At 48.1% G+C, this 15,221-nt stretch overlaps 8 protein-coding genes across 8 annotated transcripts; 4 read left to right on the plus strand and 4 right to left on the minus strand.

Annotated features, from left to right (window-relative positions):
* Window positions 1-1,701: 1,701 nt before the first annotated feature.
* On the plus strand, window positions 1,702-4,385 carry F5147DRAFT_564700 (vacuolar amino acid permease; the record flags this gene model as incomplete). Its single annotated transcript, XM_041430731.1, has 17 exons — window positions 1,702-1,897; window positions 1,960-2,076; window positions 2,132-2,191; window positions 2,242-2,330; window positions 2,424-2,476; window positions 2,526-2,561; window positions 2,613-2,678; window positions 2,731-2,752; window positions 2,803-3,171; window positions 3,227-3,284; window positions 3,338-3,360; window positions 3,410-3,444; window positions 3,499-3,673; window positions 3,729-3,777; window positions 3,836-3,982; window positions 4,075-4,243; window positions 4,304-4,385. The coding sequence occupies 17 exons, from the start codon at window positions 1,702-1,704 to the stop codon at window positions 4,383-4,385; spliced, it is 1,746 nt and encodes a 581-aa protein (XP_041299030.1).
* Window positions 4,386-4,641: 256 nt separating this feature from the next.
* F5147DRAFT_564767 (uncharacterized protein) lies at window positions 4,642-4,899 on the minus strand (the record flags this gene model as incomplete). Its single annotated transcript, XM_041430733.1, has 1 exon — window positions 4,642-4,899. The coding sequence occupies one exon, from the start codon at window positions 4,897-4,899 to the stop codon at window positions 4,642-4,644; it is 258 nt and encodes an 85-aa protein (XP_041299031.1).
* A 117-nt stretch (window positions 4,900-5,016) lies between these two features.
* F5147DRAFT_192195 (uncharacterized protein) lies at window positions 5,017-5,689 on the plus strand. Its single transcript, XM_041428490.1, has 3 exons — window positions 5,017-5,372; window positions 5,428-5,503; window positions 5,618-5,689. Exons 1-2 carry the CDS (start codon window positions 5,133-5,135, stop codon window positions 5,488-5,490), a joined length of 303 nt encoding a protein of 100 aa, XP_041299032.1. The 5' UTR covers window positions 5,017-5,132; the 3' UTR covers window positions 5,491-5,503; window positions 5,618-5,689.
* Window positions 5,690-5,727: 38 nt separating this feature from the next.
* On the minus strand, window positions 5,728-7,684 carry F5147DRAFT_667491 (uncharacterized protein). The gene is made up of 10 exons (XM_041435257.1): window positions 7,587-7,684; window positions 7,445-7,530; window positions 7,325-7,394; window positions 7,181-7,262; window positions 6,410-7,124; window positions 6,282-6,356; window positions 6,214-6,227; window positions 6,107-6,166; window positions 5,942-6,059; window positions 5,728-5,889 (listed from the first exon to the last, which is right to left on the minus strand). Exons 1-10 carry the CDS (start codon window positions 7,626-7,628, stop codon window positions 5,775-5,777), a joined length of 1,377 nt encoding a protein of 458 aa, XP_041299033.1. The 5' UTR covers window positions 7,629-7,684; the 3' UTR covers window positions 5,728-5,774.
* A 1,512-nt stretch (window positions 7,685-9,196) lies between these two features.
* Window positions 9,197-10,427, plus strand: F5147DRAFT_192558 (uncharacterized protein). The gene is made up of 5 exons (XM_041428491.1): window positions 9,197-9,689; window positions 9,743-9,886; window positions 9,937-9,980; window positions 10,038-10,110; window positions 10,166-10,427. The coding sequence occupies exons 1-5, from the start codon at window positions 9,564-9,566 to the stop codon at window positions 10,310-10,312; spliced, it is 534 nt and encodes a 177-aa protein (XP_041299034.1). The 5' UTR covers window positions 9,197-9,563; the 3' UTR covers window positions 10,313-10,427.
* F5147DRAFT_667503 (DNA directed RNA polymerase) lies at window positions 10,038-10,937 on the minus strand. The gene is made up of 4 exons (XM_041435258.1): window positions 10,693-10,937; window positions 10,549-10,641; window positions 10,429-10,487; window positions 10,038-10,374 (listed from the first exon to the last, which is right to left on the minus strand). The coding sequence occupies exons 1-3, from the start codon at window positions 10,781-10,783 to the stop codon at window positions 10,465-10,467; spliced, it is 207 nt and encodes a 68-aa protein (XP_041299035.1). The 5' UTR covers window positions 10,784-10,937; the 3' UTR covers window positions 10,038-10,374; window positions 10,429-10,464.
* Window positions 10,938-11,072: 135 nt separating this feature from the next.
* Window positions 11,073-12,218, plus strand: F5147DRAFT_192577 (uncharacterized protein). The gene is made up of 3 exons (XM_041428492.1): window positions 11,073-11,668; window positions 11,718-11,786; window positions 11,842-12,218. The coding sequence occupies exons 1-3, from the start codon at window positions 11,435-11,437 to the stop codon at window positions 12,079-12,081; spliced, it is 543 nt and encodes a 180-aa protein (XP_041299036.1). The 5' UTR covers window positions 11,073-11,434; the 3' UTR covers window positions 12,082-12,218.
* Window positions 12,219-12,405: 187 nt separating this feature from the next.
* On the minus strand, window positions 12,406-15,219 carry F5147DRAFT_742373 (uncharacterized protein; the record flags this gene model as incomplete). Its single annotated transcript, XM_041439545.1, has 8 exons — window positions 12,406-12,543; window positions 12,609-12,887; window positions 12,946-13,151; window positions 13,217-13,539; window positions 14,065-14,540; window positions 14,589-14,937; window positions 14,993-15,069; window positions 15,130-15,219. 8 exons carry the CDS (start codon window positions 15,217-15,219, stop codon window positions 12,406-12,408), a joined length of 1,938 nt encoding a protein of 645 aa, XP_041299037.1.
* Window positions 15,220-15,221: the final 2 nt, after the last annotated feature.

Genomic DNA, 15,221 nt, shown 5'->3' on the forward strand with positions numbered 1-15,221 from the left:
GAGAGGATGCACCGACCAACCAGTCCTAGTGCTCATTCCTACGGGCCGGCTTAACATGGGAATTGTGTGGAATCCCAACCTGGTGCATCATTAGTGTCTTTGACAACATCGCCATCACTAGGCCGAATCTGGGTTTCCAGAGGACATCATGCACTGAACCCTGACACAGCAACGTTTACCGATGGCAGATAATCAACGATATCACCTTTTGATATGTAGTGGCTGAGCCCAATCTGTGGTTGATTTGTGACACAAAAAGTTGTGATAACTGCCCAAAACTGGGGTTGAGGATCATGATGAGACCGCATCAGTATCATCTCGTGTGATCTAGAAAACAGGATGTTAATACTAGGGAAATTGCTTCATATCTGAACCCACGCATGACCCGTCTAGTACGTATGACCTTCCATGCATATCCTGCGATTAATAAACGCGTTTCACTTGCAAAAACAGAACACAGGTCTTTATAAACGTTCCGTAACGTTGAGACACCTAAAACGGTCAAGTCATCAATCCTCGAGGACAAGAGAGCAAGCAGTGCGATCCTTTAATAGCAATGCAAGATGAAGGCAAGGGAAACGTACTTCGGGGACATAAGATGACCCCACCAGCTTTTAAGTGAAATTCAGGAAGCACGAAGTAAGGATGGAATTTTCCGGTCCTAAAAACAGAACTATGTCACGGGAACCTATACATGAGCGGACTGCTGCACCACCTATCTAGATATATCAGTGCCTCGTGTGTCTCAGATTGTAGTTGGTATGACTTCATGTCGAAGCAAAGAGCCTATCCGGCTCACAAGGGGCTACGAGCCTGCGAAAGAGAAGGGAAACATCCCAGCAGCGTGTAAGATCGTGTGAAAAGCAATACGTGAAGAGGATGACAACAACTCACCCGGTTGGTTCGAAGAGGGTCGAACATTCTGGCAATGTCCATCATATCTCAGCTGCATGATCCCACACACTTGGCGGTGAACACATGGTCATGGGTTCAGAGGCAATTTCAAAGTTACTAGTAGATGCCGTAGTATGTCGGCCGCATCTCACGGAGATTGTTGTACATACTTCATTCCTAGTACGTGGATTTGAGCAATGAGGAATAGGCACTCATATCAGTTGGAGGGTAGTCGGCCCCGCTATCAGCCCTGAAGATGGCCAGAAGCACCTAAAGGCAGCTTAAGCAATTCCGGACTGTAAGGATGGTGGGTAGACAAAAAAGACAGCGTGACAGATGTGTCAACTATTCAGATCCGAAGCTGGAGAGGGCCTAGCGTCCGGAGAGTGCGGATTGAATGCTGACAACAAACAGCGGCAACGAATCTTGGAGCCTGGTATACAACGTCAGTCTTGATCGCTTGCTATGCGGAAAATTTTGGTTTGATATTGTATGATTAGCTTGAATGTCTTCGAGTTGAAGGAGGAGTTGTTCAAGTGACTTGTTCGCGTTCGGCCGGTCCGGTACCGATGTGAGCGGAGAATGACACGGGAGTGTACTATGAAGACACGTCGCTTGAGCATCAGCGGCAGTCATATATTTTTTTGGAAGACACTTAAGCATGTTCCTGCGCGTCAATCATATCCAGAAATTCTAATTTCCCTGCCTTAAAATCACCACGGTTGAGACACTTCTCCCCGCCCTGTCGCCCTCCAACAAGTCTCATACTTACTTGGATACCCCGCAAACGATCGCACGACCCCACGTATGTCATCGAGGTCATCGTCTAAAGAATCCCAGCCGTTGCTCCGTGACCATGATCAGGAGTCTTCTTATAACTCTGTGCAGGCCCTAGAGTCGAGCTTACCGATTGACCCACCGCCGCTAAATCAAGTCTCTCGCGCTGAACTTTTTTGGATCCTTTCGGGTCTTTGGAGTGCGGTGTTTCTCGGATCTTTGGATGGTGCGCTCTAGCTTGCTGGCAGTGAACGAAGAATAGAACAAACCCCAAACTTCTGTCAATAGGCACAATTGTGGCAACGCTTCTCTCACCAATAGGAAGCTACTTCAATAAATCTGAACAGTCTTCGTATCTGGGGACATCATACTTGCTCTCAGTATGCTGTTTTACCCCTCTATATGGTAAGGGCAACCAAATTATCGTACTATGATGCATGTTCATTTTAACACCTATCAGGTAGACTATCAGATATCTTAGGTCGCAAGGGAGCAATGCTCCTTGGACTGACTTTGTTTGGTGCGGACAGCAATGTTGATAGCCATTCATCCCTTTAATATGAAATCTAGGATCGGGTACTATCGCATGCGCATTCGCTCCCACTATGGAGGCGTTGATTGTTGCGCGCGCCGTCGCAGGAATGGGCGGTGGAGGGTGCGTGTAACGGAATGATTTTTGCAAGGCTCACTGTGCTGACATTTGTTTCAGAGTAATGACAGGTATGTTGGGCGCTGTAATATCAATCACCAAGGAAATTTACCTTGTTACAGTCAGCAGTATTGCCATCAGCGATCTAGTGCCCTTGTAAGTCCGGGTTTCATGGAGTAATGATACAGATCATCATTATTATTAGGAAACAGCGTGGCCTATACCAAGGGATGACTAATATGTAAGTGGCTACGGGTCTGCTCACTGGATTTGAACGAATACGCTCGATCAGTTTGTTTGGTCTGGGCGCTGGCCTTGGTGGTCCATTTGGAGGATGGGTGAATGACACCCTGGGTTGGTTAGTAGCCAATTAGAATATCCACACACCACCTACTAAATGATTTTAACAGGCGGGCAGCATTTCTATTGCAGGTCGGTAGCCTGGTATCTGTCTATCTCATCCTGGCCTCATTCGAACTTAGGCGCCGCTATTGCTCATATCTTTTACTTTGGTCGCACTCAAGGTCAACATAAAGTTGCCCAATGAGATTGAGACCCAAAGCACATATTCCAAATTGCAACGCATTGATTTCATGGGATCATTCACGTTAGTTGGTGCGGTCGCCGGATTATTGCTCGGTTTCAGTCTTAAGACTACTGAGGAGCTTCCGTGGTCACACCCCCTAATATGGGGGCTTTTTTGCACCAGCGCGGTTTTCTGGGTGGCTTTCATATTAGTGGAGGCTTACTGGGCGCCGTACCCTGTGATGCCCCTGCGCTTAATTACGCAACGCACCCCATTGGCGATATCTCTGGCCAACTTTTTAGCTTCTGTGACTGCCTTTTCGACGGTGAGGGCTAAAAACTTTACACGTTGCCACTTAATTAAAGCGGCATATTGTCCAGATATACAATGTCCCTTTGTATTTCTCAGCCGTCAGGCTCAACTCGTCCACGAATGCCGGTATGCTTGGGAGTATCTCCGTTTGCACTCATTAAGTAATACATGCCCTTTAGGTTTACATTTGCTTCCCCATTCTGTGCGGGTCTCCTTGTGTTTTGTGACAGGAAATACTTACCTTCTTACAGGTTGCTCTATCCACGGGAAGTATGATTGCAGGCTGGTGAGGTTCTTGTGACCATCCATCATTCTGACTAACTTACCGTCGCGAATGCAGGATGATGCGGCGAACAGGCAAACTGTATCACTTAACGTTGGCCTCTGTTGGCTTGACCGTCATTGCCAGTATTTGCCTCGCCCTATGGGATGATAACACATCGCAGTACCATCTATGGTTAGATGTTCTCCCACAGGGGTTTGGAATGGCCAGCTTAATCACTACTACGCTAATTGTCAGCATTTTTCTTTCCCCCTAATTCATAAACTGACCCGCTTCTGAATCTGCAGGCGATGATCGCAAGCGTTTACAAGGAGGATATGGCGGTTGCAACCGGTAGTAAGTGCCGCTTGACTGCCGTGAGAGGACCTCTGAACTCAAGTTGTGTAAATTACAGTCACATATCTTTTCCGAACAACTGGCCAAGTTCTTGGTGTTAGTTTATCAGGGGCTGTGCTCCAGAGCGTTCTGCTCAGAAAATTGCGCCAGCGGATTACTGGGCCTGGTTCATTAGAGGTAAGCGGCATTGGTGTGCACCTATACCGTCTGCATTTCATATGAATCCCCTTTGCCCAGATCATCGAGGAGATACGGTATGATGTCAAAGACAATCAATGCGGTGCATACACTTACAAGATGCTGTGTTCAGACATTCCATAAGCTCAATCCCTGAACTCACGCCTGCACACAGAAAGGCTGCAGTTGAGTCGTACGCCGATGCACTCCATGTTGTTTTCATCTGTCACATTGCGATCAATATTCTCGTTTTCATTGCATGCATACCCATTGAGGAGCACCCCCTACCGTACGTGATTGTCACGTCCGATCATGCCCTGCCGATGCTAACCTGTGTCGACGTTTCCAGAGGAACACTTCAGGAGCAAGAACATTATAGGAGCCAACAACTTGCGCAAAATGACACTGCTTCAGCAGTAGACTCACCTTAGACATCCATTCGACTGACTGACCGTTTGTGTCGGGTGTAATTATCCCTCAATAACTCCAGCGACACCCAAGCATGTTGGTACCACACTATGTACTCATTAGACCCCCCCAAGCCATGTACCCCGCGCAGCTTTCATATACCTCATCACTCTGGGATGTGTAGTAGTAGTAGACGGTAGTGGTGTACGCTGTATACTGTACTGGTAATATAGAGAAACTGCCCGAATCTTCACGTTGGGCCTCCTCGTCGGCAGTGGCTTAAGCTGGTGTATCATCCGAAGAGGGCCTCTCCTGTATCCACCTTCTTGGTGTCTTCTCCACCACCGGTGCAGGCCTCTTTCCCCCTGCTTTCCCCTCCGTATCTCCGTATCGGCTCCGGTCAGGTCGAACGGGACATGGTAGCACGTTGGACGCAGAAACCGTCAATACAGACGCAAAAAATGTGAGGCCAAACAGAGTTGAAACTAATGTGCGGCGTTGTTGGTATGTTAGACGAAAACTTTTGGAAATGGGCATTCTATAACTTTTCGTGCAATCTATTGTCAGTGGACAACACTGGAAAGCAGATGGATAGTTTACGCACCGACACTCTGCCCATCCTCTCGAGCAAGATGTGTTTGCGTTCAAGGTTGTTCGACGCTAACTTTTGAGGTCGTGCCGGATGTCGCCGACCATGCCAAAGACGTGATGTTTGCACTTGTTTTCCATACGCCTTTAACCACCTTCCGGTGAAAACTGTACTGGTCATCATGCCCAACGCTCGCGTACTCCGAGACATCAAGGCCCGTAACATCGTAAAGGCTAACGAAATCCTTCGCAGGGCCTACCTATATGTCGCGCGGAATGAGACCCTGTCCCCGCAAGTGCGACACCAAGCTCAGCTGCAGCTGAACACATTCGGGAAGTACACGCGTCCGACGACGGTGAAAAACCGCTGCACAGAATCTGGACGTGGTCGGGGGATCATCAGCGAGTTTGCACTTTGTCGAGTATGTGACTTGCGTGGGTTTTCTTGAACGCGTCCTCAACTTGTGACTTTGACAGTACCAATTCCGACTGAAGGCGCTCAAGCTGGAACTACCCGGCGTGCGCAAAGCTTCTTGGTAGATGGAGGTTACGCGTGCGTAAGATTTTGTGGTCTGGTGAGTTTACGCGTGTTTGATCAGCAAGATATGGAGTGCTCATGGTGTTCGATGCAGTGTATACTTAGTCTCCCCTAACCAGACCATTATAGATGAAGGGAAGCAGTCGTTCCTCAGTGACTTCTTTTGCACACATCCTTTTGTCTAGACGTAGCTCGCAGTATAAATATATTACCGCACGAAGTCTGCGCACGTATAATTATGTACAGTACTAAGTTTACAAGGTTCCAGCATGAAACCACACCAGTCCTAGGACGCGGGAGAGTCCCCTTGAGCACCGATATCAGACAACAACAATTCGTGTTCACCGCGCTCGCGTCTCCAGCGATTACAGACATTTAAGGTTGCCTTATCAATAAGGTAGCTAGAGAAGAATGAGCATACAATATGGGCATTACACAGCTTGCAAGAGGTACCTGTATTTCCGTAACCACCACTCAGGAAGTTCCCAGTTATGCTGGGCAAGAACATCGTCGCCATGAAGCTTGACCGCCTTCTTGTAGTCAAAAAGACAGTCTGCTAATGAAAATTGCCCTGAAAAATATCAGAATGTCACCGTGCTCGAAAATTGTTGTGACTACCTCGAAGAAGGATGATACGGTCTCGGAGCTCAGGATATATGATACGGTCGATGACACTTTCTGCAAAGGAATCAGTACATGTTGAATAGAAAGCGAAAGCAGTATACCATGATTGATCGTTCTTGAGCATGTGTAGTGAGCATGTGACCATCAAACTTGGGAGACTTTTGCTCACCTCTGCACCAGAGTTGGCCGTAATGAAGCTGGAAGACAATAAGCACTATTTCTCATGAAATTGTCCAGGTGATATCTAAAGGGACGCTCAGATATGAGATACACAACATGAATGAACGAAAAACTGACTTGATTAATTTCATGGCCTCAATATTCTTGGGATCTCGAAGTTCTGCCATATCTTGATCATCAGGCTCTTCAATGGAAGAGTTTTGAGGAACCCGCTGCTGAGGGACAGCCGCATTGGTTTTGTTCGTGGGGTAGGACATTGCCCCTAGGCGTTGCTCGACGTTCATGGACATTTGGGGCACATAAGGTTGAAAATCAGTCGAAGCAGTATAATGACTCGGTGTACTAGACGTCGTGGAGGGCATGAAGACAGGCGAATTCGCTGACTGCATAAGATCCGAAAACATATTGTCCTGAGGAGAGCGTCCTTGCGGGGGTGGTGGAGGATATAAGGAGCTAGCAGAAGGCACTGCGGAGCTCACGGGTAGCATGAGCGGGTAAGAGTCCCGACGGTCACCGTTTTGCTCTGAGTTACTCATACCTCTTGCCTTCTTCGCCGGCCCAGGCCCACTATCGTCCTCTGATGGACGCTTTCCTGTGTTATTCGACGGGCCAAGCATTGAACTCATGGCATTTGATGTTTGCGAAGTCTTCTGAGAATGTTTGCGAGCTTGAAAACTCTCCCATGCAGTGTCCGTTTCTGCCTTATTGATGAAACTGTCGAAGTCTGCCATATCCCAACCAAGCTTCACTAGCAAACCACCGGCACCATCGCCGATAAACCCGGACACACTCTTTAGGAGGCCGCGAAGGACCTGATTTTCGGCCATAAGATCTGTAAAATATAGACTACGACAAGTAACACCGATGCAAACGAATATAATTACATACCCCTGAGAATTGCTCTGCAGTCGGTCAGAGCTTCATCCTGGGACGCAGAAAGCAATTCTACGCGTGCTTCGAGGTCACGAATCTGATTGTTGGAAAGTGGGAAGTTAGTACGACGATGCCGGAAATGATTACGGACCGGCGCACCCTTTGCTGCTTCCTCAGGCGAAACTCACGCTGAGCTATACGGTTCTGGTCCCGACGCGCTGCCTGTGAGCTTCTCGGTGTTCAATCATACATAGCAAAACCAGTCTGAAGTTGACAAACTTTGGATTTTTTTTCCTGCCTGGTTTATTCGGCTCCCCTGCCCCGAGTTCATCACCATGATCGAGATGGGATTCATTATCAGAGTCCTGTAAAATGATTATTTTGGTGAGATCAAGAGACAGTAAGTGCAAAAGAAGCATACTAGATCAAGTTCTCCAGATACACTACGGGGCGCATCAGGCATTTTGTGGAAATGATAGGTAGTTGGTCAAAAGTGAGTACTAATTGTTTGGCGGGTACAGTGATATTTGCAATGCCCGCGTAGTCAGCACTAGTCAGCGTCGGCACTTAGTTGACTGAGTGCGATGCCGACTCCGACGACCGGTTAGTTTAAATAGCCGAGCCGACGGTTGACAAATCATCCGTGTCAGTCTTTGTCCGGCGCCCGGCCGCCACTTGGCACTGTACATAGTCCAATCATGTGAATCATGGATCACGCTGGTTTAAAAGTATGACTTCATGTTGTAGGCGTTCGGAGGCGCCAACCACCTACATTCGGAGCCGCACATCTTATGCGCTGATCTCTCAAGATCTCATTCTCGAACATCAGCATACTTAGCATTCTGTCATCCGCTCTATCTGTCTTTGGCTCTCATAGTATGCACTAGGGTTACACTATGGTCTCCTTGCTGCGTTTTGTATCAAGCAACGCCAGGTGTGAAACATATGTGAGTGGTTCTATGACAACTTGAAATGCATCCAACTGCGTCGTCGACTCGTGTATGGCTCGGCGAAAATTTCCCGATTTTGATAAAGCTGATACTCCCAGTTTTCTCAGCCTTGTAATAGGCCCTGAGGCAGTCCCCACCAACACCCGTCAGAAACGTTCTATGGACAGATGCGATACATATACGGGGACATCTATCAATGTATTTCGAATATGTCCTTCGAATCGAGCAGCCTATCTGTCGCGGACTCAAGCTCTTATTTGGCTCAGGTGCAAGCTGTTCCCCCCTTAAAACACGCTATTCCCACCTAGTCGGCATCAGAACCTTATGCATTGACATAACAATTGGCTAACATTTACACAGCTCCGACGAAATGGGGGTTTAATTTCAGCAAGTTCCGCATTTGTTGGCCTGTAACGTTCTTTCTTATCGTCATCATACAGGGTGTTGCTCACTGAATCGCCATGTTCTCATGATGACCCTTAACGTTGACATCATAGCGTCGCCATATTTCATCCGCGAGAAAACATCCGAGCCGCCTGTATCATGTCTTATCGCCTCTCGGGCCGTTTGACCCCGGCCCTATACTAACAGCTAAATGTACTTGGTCAAGTTCAGATTAATGTGAGTACAAACCCACCATCTGCCTGTTTACCCTGACTGATGCGATTGTTCGTCGCAGGGTGTACGAAATCCCTTCGGCTGCTGGTCCTGCTTGTATCCATGAAATTCGAATTGACGTGACACGTGTTTTGCAGGGTGTCAATCTCGGTGATCATCCTTCAGATTCGTTCTCACTTGGTACGTGGCATTTCTTTTAGTTCGACCAACTCGGCGACTCTTTTATTCGCGTCCGCGCGCCACACGTCTGGCTCTAACTAGCTGAGCGAGTCTTTTGGCGTTTCTCCTCGGGGTGGAGCGTCGGTGATGTGATAATGCGTGACCCTGCCGCTCGTCGTGGTGCTCGATATTGTGTATTGATTCATCCTGAGTAAATATTGAATCCTGAGTAATGTTAATAGGCACCTGAAGTTGAAAAATGTTTTGAGCTGCCACTTGGCTGCCACCGCGAGTGTCGAGGTTGAGCAAAAAATTGCAGTTGGCGTATTAATATGTACTTACATTACACGCCTTCAGGAACATTACCTCACGTTAGCAATCGCTTATCGTCTCCATGGCTCATTGTCGCTCGCCTACGCATAGTCGATGGCTTGCTCTTATTTGGGACGCGACATAGTACTGATAATAGATCAGTGACCTCAGCTCCCAACCGTGTATTCGGTCGGATCAACAGTTTCTCCGCGCAAACGCAAAGCGAGATTCATTACTGCAGTCATTTAATCCCTTCTTGGCCTTCAAAACTTATCATCATGTAAACCGCTCTCGCGATTTGGATTAACATTTCTTTCTTTCAAAGTGCAAACTTACCCTACAAAATATCCCCAGCTAGTATGGTTGTCGAAACCGACATGGTCTTCCGCTTTGTTAATTCTACCGACACCAACGGCGATACGCGGACGTTTCGAGTGTATCAAGTGATAGGAACAGCAGCACACGAGGAATTGGAGCTATACAAGGTACGCCCAACTCATTCCTCTACCAAGATTCATGAGTTTGACTGCCCTTGCAGTTCTCACATTCAATGACTGGTTCTTCTGGTGGAACCACAACTTATCAGCGGAAAAATATGAACAGTTTGATCTTTGAGACTGTTGGACAGATCAGTTGGAGTTCAAACATTATTGCCTCCGCCGTGTATTTTGGTTTAGAGGAGGTGAGATTTGTGATGCTGATGACCCCGACGCCGTCTGATTTGGTTACCAGGTTTCTGTCAAAGATCTCCGCAAGGTCAAAAATGCGACCAGCCAGTGAAGTATTTTGCCCGAGTTCATATCCCCATTACTGATTCATTTCATGGATCTTAGTTCACGCAGATTTAAATCCGGTGTCGGTGCCGCATATAAGTGGAAGATATCAGAAAATAGGACTGACTTATATGTACGTATCACTGAGGTTGGAACATGCATATCCTAACGTTCCCCTACAAAAACAGTGTATCGATTCACAAGACAAATACATTGCATCGTGGTCAAACCACGAGAGGATACTAAGAGTGACCCCACGCGCCAGCGCGATGTTAGATCGGCTGGTGGTAACTTGCTTCCTGAATGTGTGGTTCAAGCGACTTGGGCGGTGGTAACGAGGTCGTCAACGTCAGGTGTCTATCCTTATACTGTATAGTAATCAACTTAATCGCAACGTCTGTAATCTGTGTTTAATGTTCTAGTACACTGAAATAGCTCCATCACTACTCACCTCTGATAATCGTTTTGCAACCGGGAAACTTGAATGTCACCGGGCTTCAAACTGAACCACTATTGGACGAAAAGGTCAACAGTTGCTTGGTTTCTTGTTTCAAGAGCAACAGACACGCACTCCGCTTTGTTCGTTTCTTGTACATGATACGGTGACCACACTCGCGACAACGTATGGGTTCCCTAGACTTTATTTCATTTTTGGCGCCACAATCTTTTCAAACTTTGATTAGATTGTTTATAAAGTTATGCTTGCAGGGAGTACCTGCGCAAATATATTCCATATCCTGCCGCGGTGCAGGTATGAATCCACCACCCCCTCCAGCATTCGTAGTTTGTTGTCCTAGCTGGTTCATGACAGACGAGAACGAAAAAAGCTTGGTAGCGGAAACGCGTGACTATCGCGTGATGTGATCATTACCCACGTGAGTCACGTTACGAGCGCGCGCAGTTACTCGGCGATTGATCAGGGCGTTCGCCGTTGCGAATGCGATAAAGAGAATCTAGTTTGAAGTTTTTTCAGGTTTGGTTGACCATGTGCTTGACTGATGGAAACAGTTGGTTGCAGCATGGAGACTGTCACTCTGTAATTAAGTCGGTTCGAAGTCCCGCGTAGCCTGGTAATTGTTATACTTGTGCACTGCTCGGCCTATTAAGAATTGTTCGAAGCTTGTGAACAAGCTCTTGTTAAAAAGAACAATGAAGATTCGTATAGTATAATGTATGCTATGTAGTATTATGATTGCGGGTATGTCCAGAATAGCGCCCCTTATTAAAACTCAATCACCTTGCCGACGGGGCTGGAACCCTATTGATAGTGTAAACCTTCAAGAAAATAAAGTCACAAGTGGAACTCCAGAGTTTCGTAGGTGGCGACCGTCCTTCGTGACAACCGTGGGCGGTATCCAAGGGGTCAAAACATCCTTATAACCATGCTCATCTTACTTATATCGCCCATCGAAGACAGTTCTCCCGACATTGCATAGTACCACGTCTGAGATCGTCTTATGACCGCTCTCCCTTCTTTCATTCAACTCATGGCTTCTCTAGGCATACATGATGCTGAGCCAGAAACCCCAAGTATAGTCAAGACTCGAGATCGTTCTTCTTCATGTTCTTCCTGCTCTTCATTGGGCAGTTCGGATGGTTGGAGCCCCATCCGTTGTGCCCGTGACTTTGACTCAGATAGGCGTTCTCGTCGAGTCAGAGCAGTAAGATATTCGCCGTATATTTCAGCTAGTGTGAGTTGCTTTGCTTCACCGATCTGTCCCTTGTCTCATTGTCACCAAGTCTACTGCCAGACAAAGCAGTGCTGTGTCGTTGACACCCAGCCAGAGTGACCAAGAAGATTCGAGTAGGGTAAGAGCATCGACTTTTTCCTCTCAACCCACTTTTTCCTTACTAGAAAGCGTAGTCTTCATCACCAAATCCTCCATCTCCTCGGCACACACGACGTCCCGCACCGCTTCATTTATCCAATAGAGAAAGGTCATCCATCACCCCAATTTCCTCATATGTTCGCCGCAAGACACCGCAAAACTCGCCTGTCGTCCTTACTTTCGCTCAACGGGAGTACGTCGAGAGACCCGAAGTTATCACTCCACCATCATTGATGCCGATGTCATTGCCCACCATTCCCCCAGTCCCTCGCTAGTTTCTGTTTGAACCAAACAACGGACCTCATTTCCACTTCTATTCCGCGGCCTGATGATGTTACAGCTTGTTCACGATGTAGTTGCCGTGTATCCCAAGGAAGGACTTATGGACCTTTTAATTCTCTCTCTTATACACGCATACATATCTCTCCTTTGCATTTCGTCTCACTTCCCTCGTTTCCTTCTCATACTTGTCATAACCTCGCTCTTTGCTTGTGAAACTTTCGCACTCACGATTGTACTACATATTGATCTAGGTTTAGATCAATCATATGATTGATATTGTACAATACGGAGGGAACAATCTTCCCTACAGTAGACATTTAGTCGTGATCATCTTCTTCAAGTCCAGGGCAATTCTGTTCCAAATCAATAGCATCCTCATACTGAGTCCCGCACCAAAAACAGTACGAGTATTTCTCCCGCAGATAATCGAGAAGGAGCTTTAAGCGGTCCCGCGGCTGCATCAGATTTGAAGTCAGGGGTACGCATTAAAGAATAAGGATTTTATTAAAAGTATACTCACGCCCAGTCGTAAAAAGTAAATCGCTTCCTCGATGACTTCTTGCGGGAATTGTTCCACTGCTGTGGGTGTTTTGCTGTCGTCGGCATCTTCATCTTCATCCAATGAAGTAACCGGTAACAGGGCATCAGCTGCCATTTGGGCGCGTAGACGTGCCGCATGGGAGGCGTCCCCTGAGGCGGAGCGCAACGGTGATACATGCAGTGTATGGGTTGATAACGTGTCCATAAGACCACCTGGGATAGACTCGGGATCGTTAGGATCCAAACAGAGGACGTTGAACTATCGCACAGATCAATGAATCTAGTATCCCCGCATACATATCTAAATAAAAACGCACCGTGATGCCTGCCTTCTCGTCCAGTGTGAGGCACGTCTGTCGTGCAGGGGAAAGGCGTCCTTCTGCTCGCCGTTCTTCGTATTCGCGGCGGGCACGGTCTCGGAAGCTCTCGTGACCGGCAGCTTCCGCCATCTTTGCCATCTTTGCGAGGCGATCTGCGGCACTGGGTGAGCGGGCACGCTTCCCTAGACCAATACCTTTCTTCCCTGCAATGATAAGCTATCAAGTCAGTTATTTTCCTTCCATATGCAGGTTTTCAGTGCGGACATGCCTTGCCATTCATTGAGGGGTAATGGTTCAACCTTGTGTCGAGGTTTTCCTTTCAAATCCTCTCCAAGATCCGCAGATTCTGACTGAGCCCTAGATGTACCCTGCTCAGACCGGTCCTCGGATAGACTAGGACCAGGTAAGGGAACTGTGTTCTTTGGAGGGCTGTCCTCGGTCTTTCCCAATGATTGCCCGACCTTGAACCCCATTTTCATCATGATGCCCAGTGCCTTGCTCCCACCTGCGGCCATCTCTTCCTCCTGTGCGCGCTCGAACAGGCTCTTGCTCAGCCCCTCTTCCCTGGACTCTTGCTCCCTCTGCCGCCGACTCTTCATTCGGTTCTGCTCATTCTTGACTTGAGACTGCTTCAAAGCCTCTCGGCGTTTCTGAGCATACGTTTTCGGCACAGGCTCGGCTGCAACCTGGACAAGAAACTTGTCCGAGAGGTAATCATCCTCGTCGGCCATGGATCGACTTCATAAATTAGCGTGGACTTCGCCGTTGACAAACATGTCACAATCACTTAGGCACACACGTTTATTTTGAGCATATGGGGATCATTCAATGACCACAGCCACGTAAAAAAAAATCGTAGTCTTAGTAGACATCGCGAAAATTGACTGCAGCTGCTAGCGAGTCTACAAAGTCCGATGAAAGAAGGACACCAAACCACCAGAATGAAAGCACGACTCGACTAGTAAACATACGCGAAAAACCATAGCGCGAGCGAGATGAACAACACTAAGTGAGGATGAACTTGCACCGGAAATTGAACATGCGTTAAGTTAAGGTAAAGTCAACGGGATATGGGACCGGAGTCATGTATGTGTATGGTGTGATCAGGCGGTGTACTCAGCTTCCTCGATCAATTCTTGACGGGCAGAGTTGACAGCAATCTTGACAGCGATGGGACGGCCGCCAACTTCCTTGCCTTGGACAGCCTCGATCGCCTTCGCCTGTTCCTCCTCGGTGCCAACATCGACAAAGCCGTAACCTTTACTCCTCCTGGGCGTTCCCCACCGGCGACGAACCACGCGGGCGGAAACGACATTCACACCAGCTTCGGTAAAGAGCGTAGAGAGGGCTTCATCGTCTACACTGAAGCCAAGGTTGGCGACAAACAGAGTGGTCTTGGAGGGTTCGCCAACAGGATCTTCACCGGCAGCGCGGGATGGGCGATAAGCCCTGGGCCTCCGAGTCCTAACGCGAGGCTTCCTGGGGGAAGGCGTGGCAGCGTCAGGGGCACCCTCTGCGGCAGGGTCCTCCCAGCCAGCCTCCTCGTGTACAATTTCGCCTTCTGGAGGAGTAGCACCACGGCGGGACTTGCGCTGCAAGCGAAATGAATTTTGATGAATCATCGCGTGTAAATTACATACGTTGCTCTTTTTCTTTTTTCTTTTGGGCTTAGCTGCCTCGTCAGTGCCCGAAGCAGCAGTGGGGGGAGCGGCATCCTCCGCCTTGACTTCGCCATTTGCCTCAGCATCGGTGACTTCACCAGGAACGGCCTTGGCACCGCGCCTGTTGGGTCTCCTCTTGGCCCTTTTTTCCTTCTTTTCTTTGTCCTTTTGATCAGCTGGCTTGGCAATCTCGACGATGACCTTGCGGCCGTCGAGCTCCTTCAGATTGAGGAGGTCAACGGCTCTTTGAGCAGCCTCTGCGCTGGACATTGCGACAAAGCCATAACCTGCGGATCTGGGACCTCGCAGGATGACCTGAGCAGTGATACTGTAAAGCGAAGAGAAGTTAGATATTGGGAACTAAAAGCTGTGTCAAAACCTACATGTCGCTCTGTACGGGGGCAAAGAAAGTCTTGAGCCCTTCATCCGTGGTAGAGTACGCAAGATTGCCAGCGAAGACCTAAGTTATTATAGGAAAGTGAGGATTTTTGAAGAAGAGATAGAAAAAGGATATAGATACTTTGAATGGGGGAGCTTCTTCGATGACATACTCTTGCGCAGCCGGAGGCACGCCATTCTCTGTAACCTGGGCGGCTTGGGCGTCGGACATTT

This window comes from Suillus discolor (genome assembly GCF_016758755.1).
Source record: "Suillus discolor strain FC423 chromosome Unknown F5147scaffold_3, whole genome shotgun sequence".
NCBI lineage: Eukaryota > Fungi > Basidiomycota > Agaricomycetes > Boletales > Suillaceae > Suillus > Suillus discolor.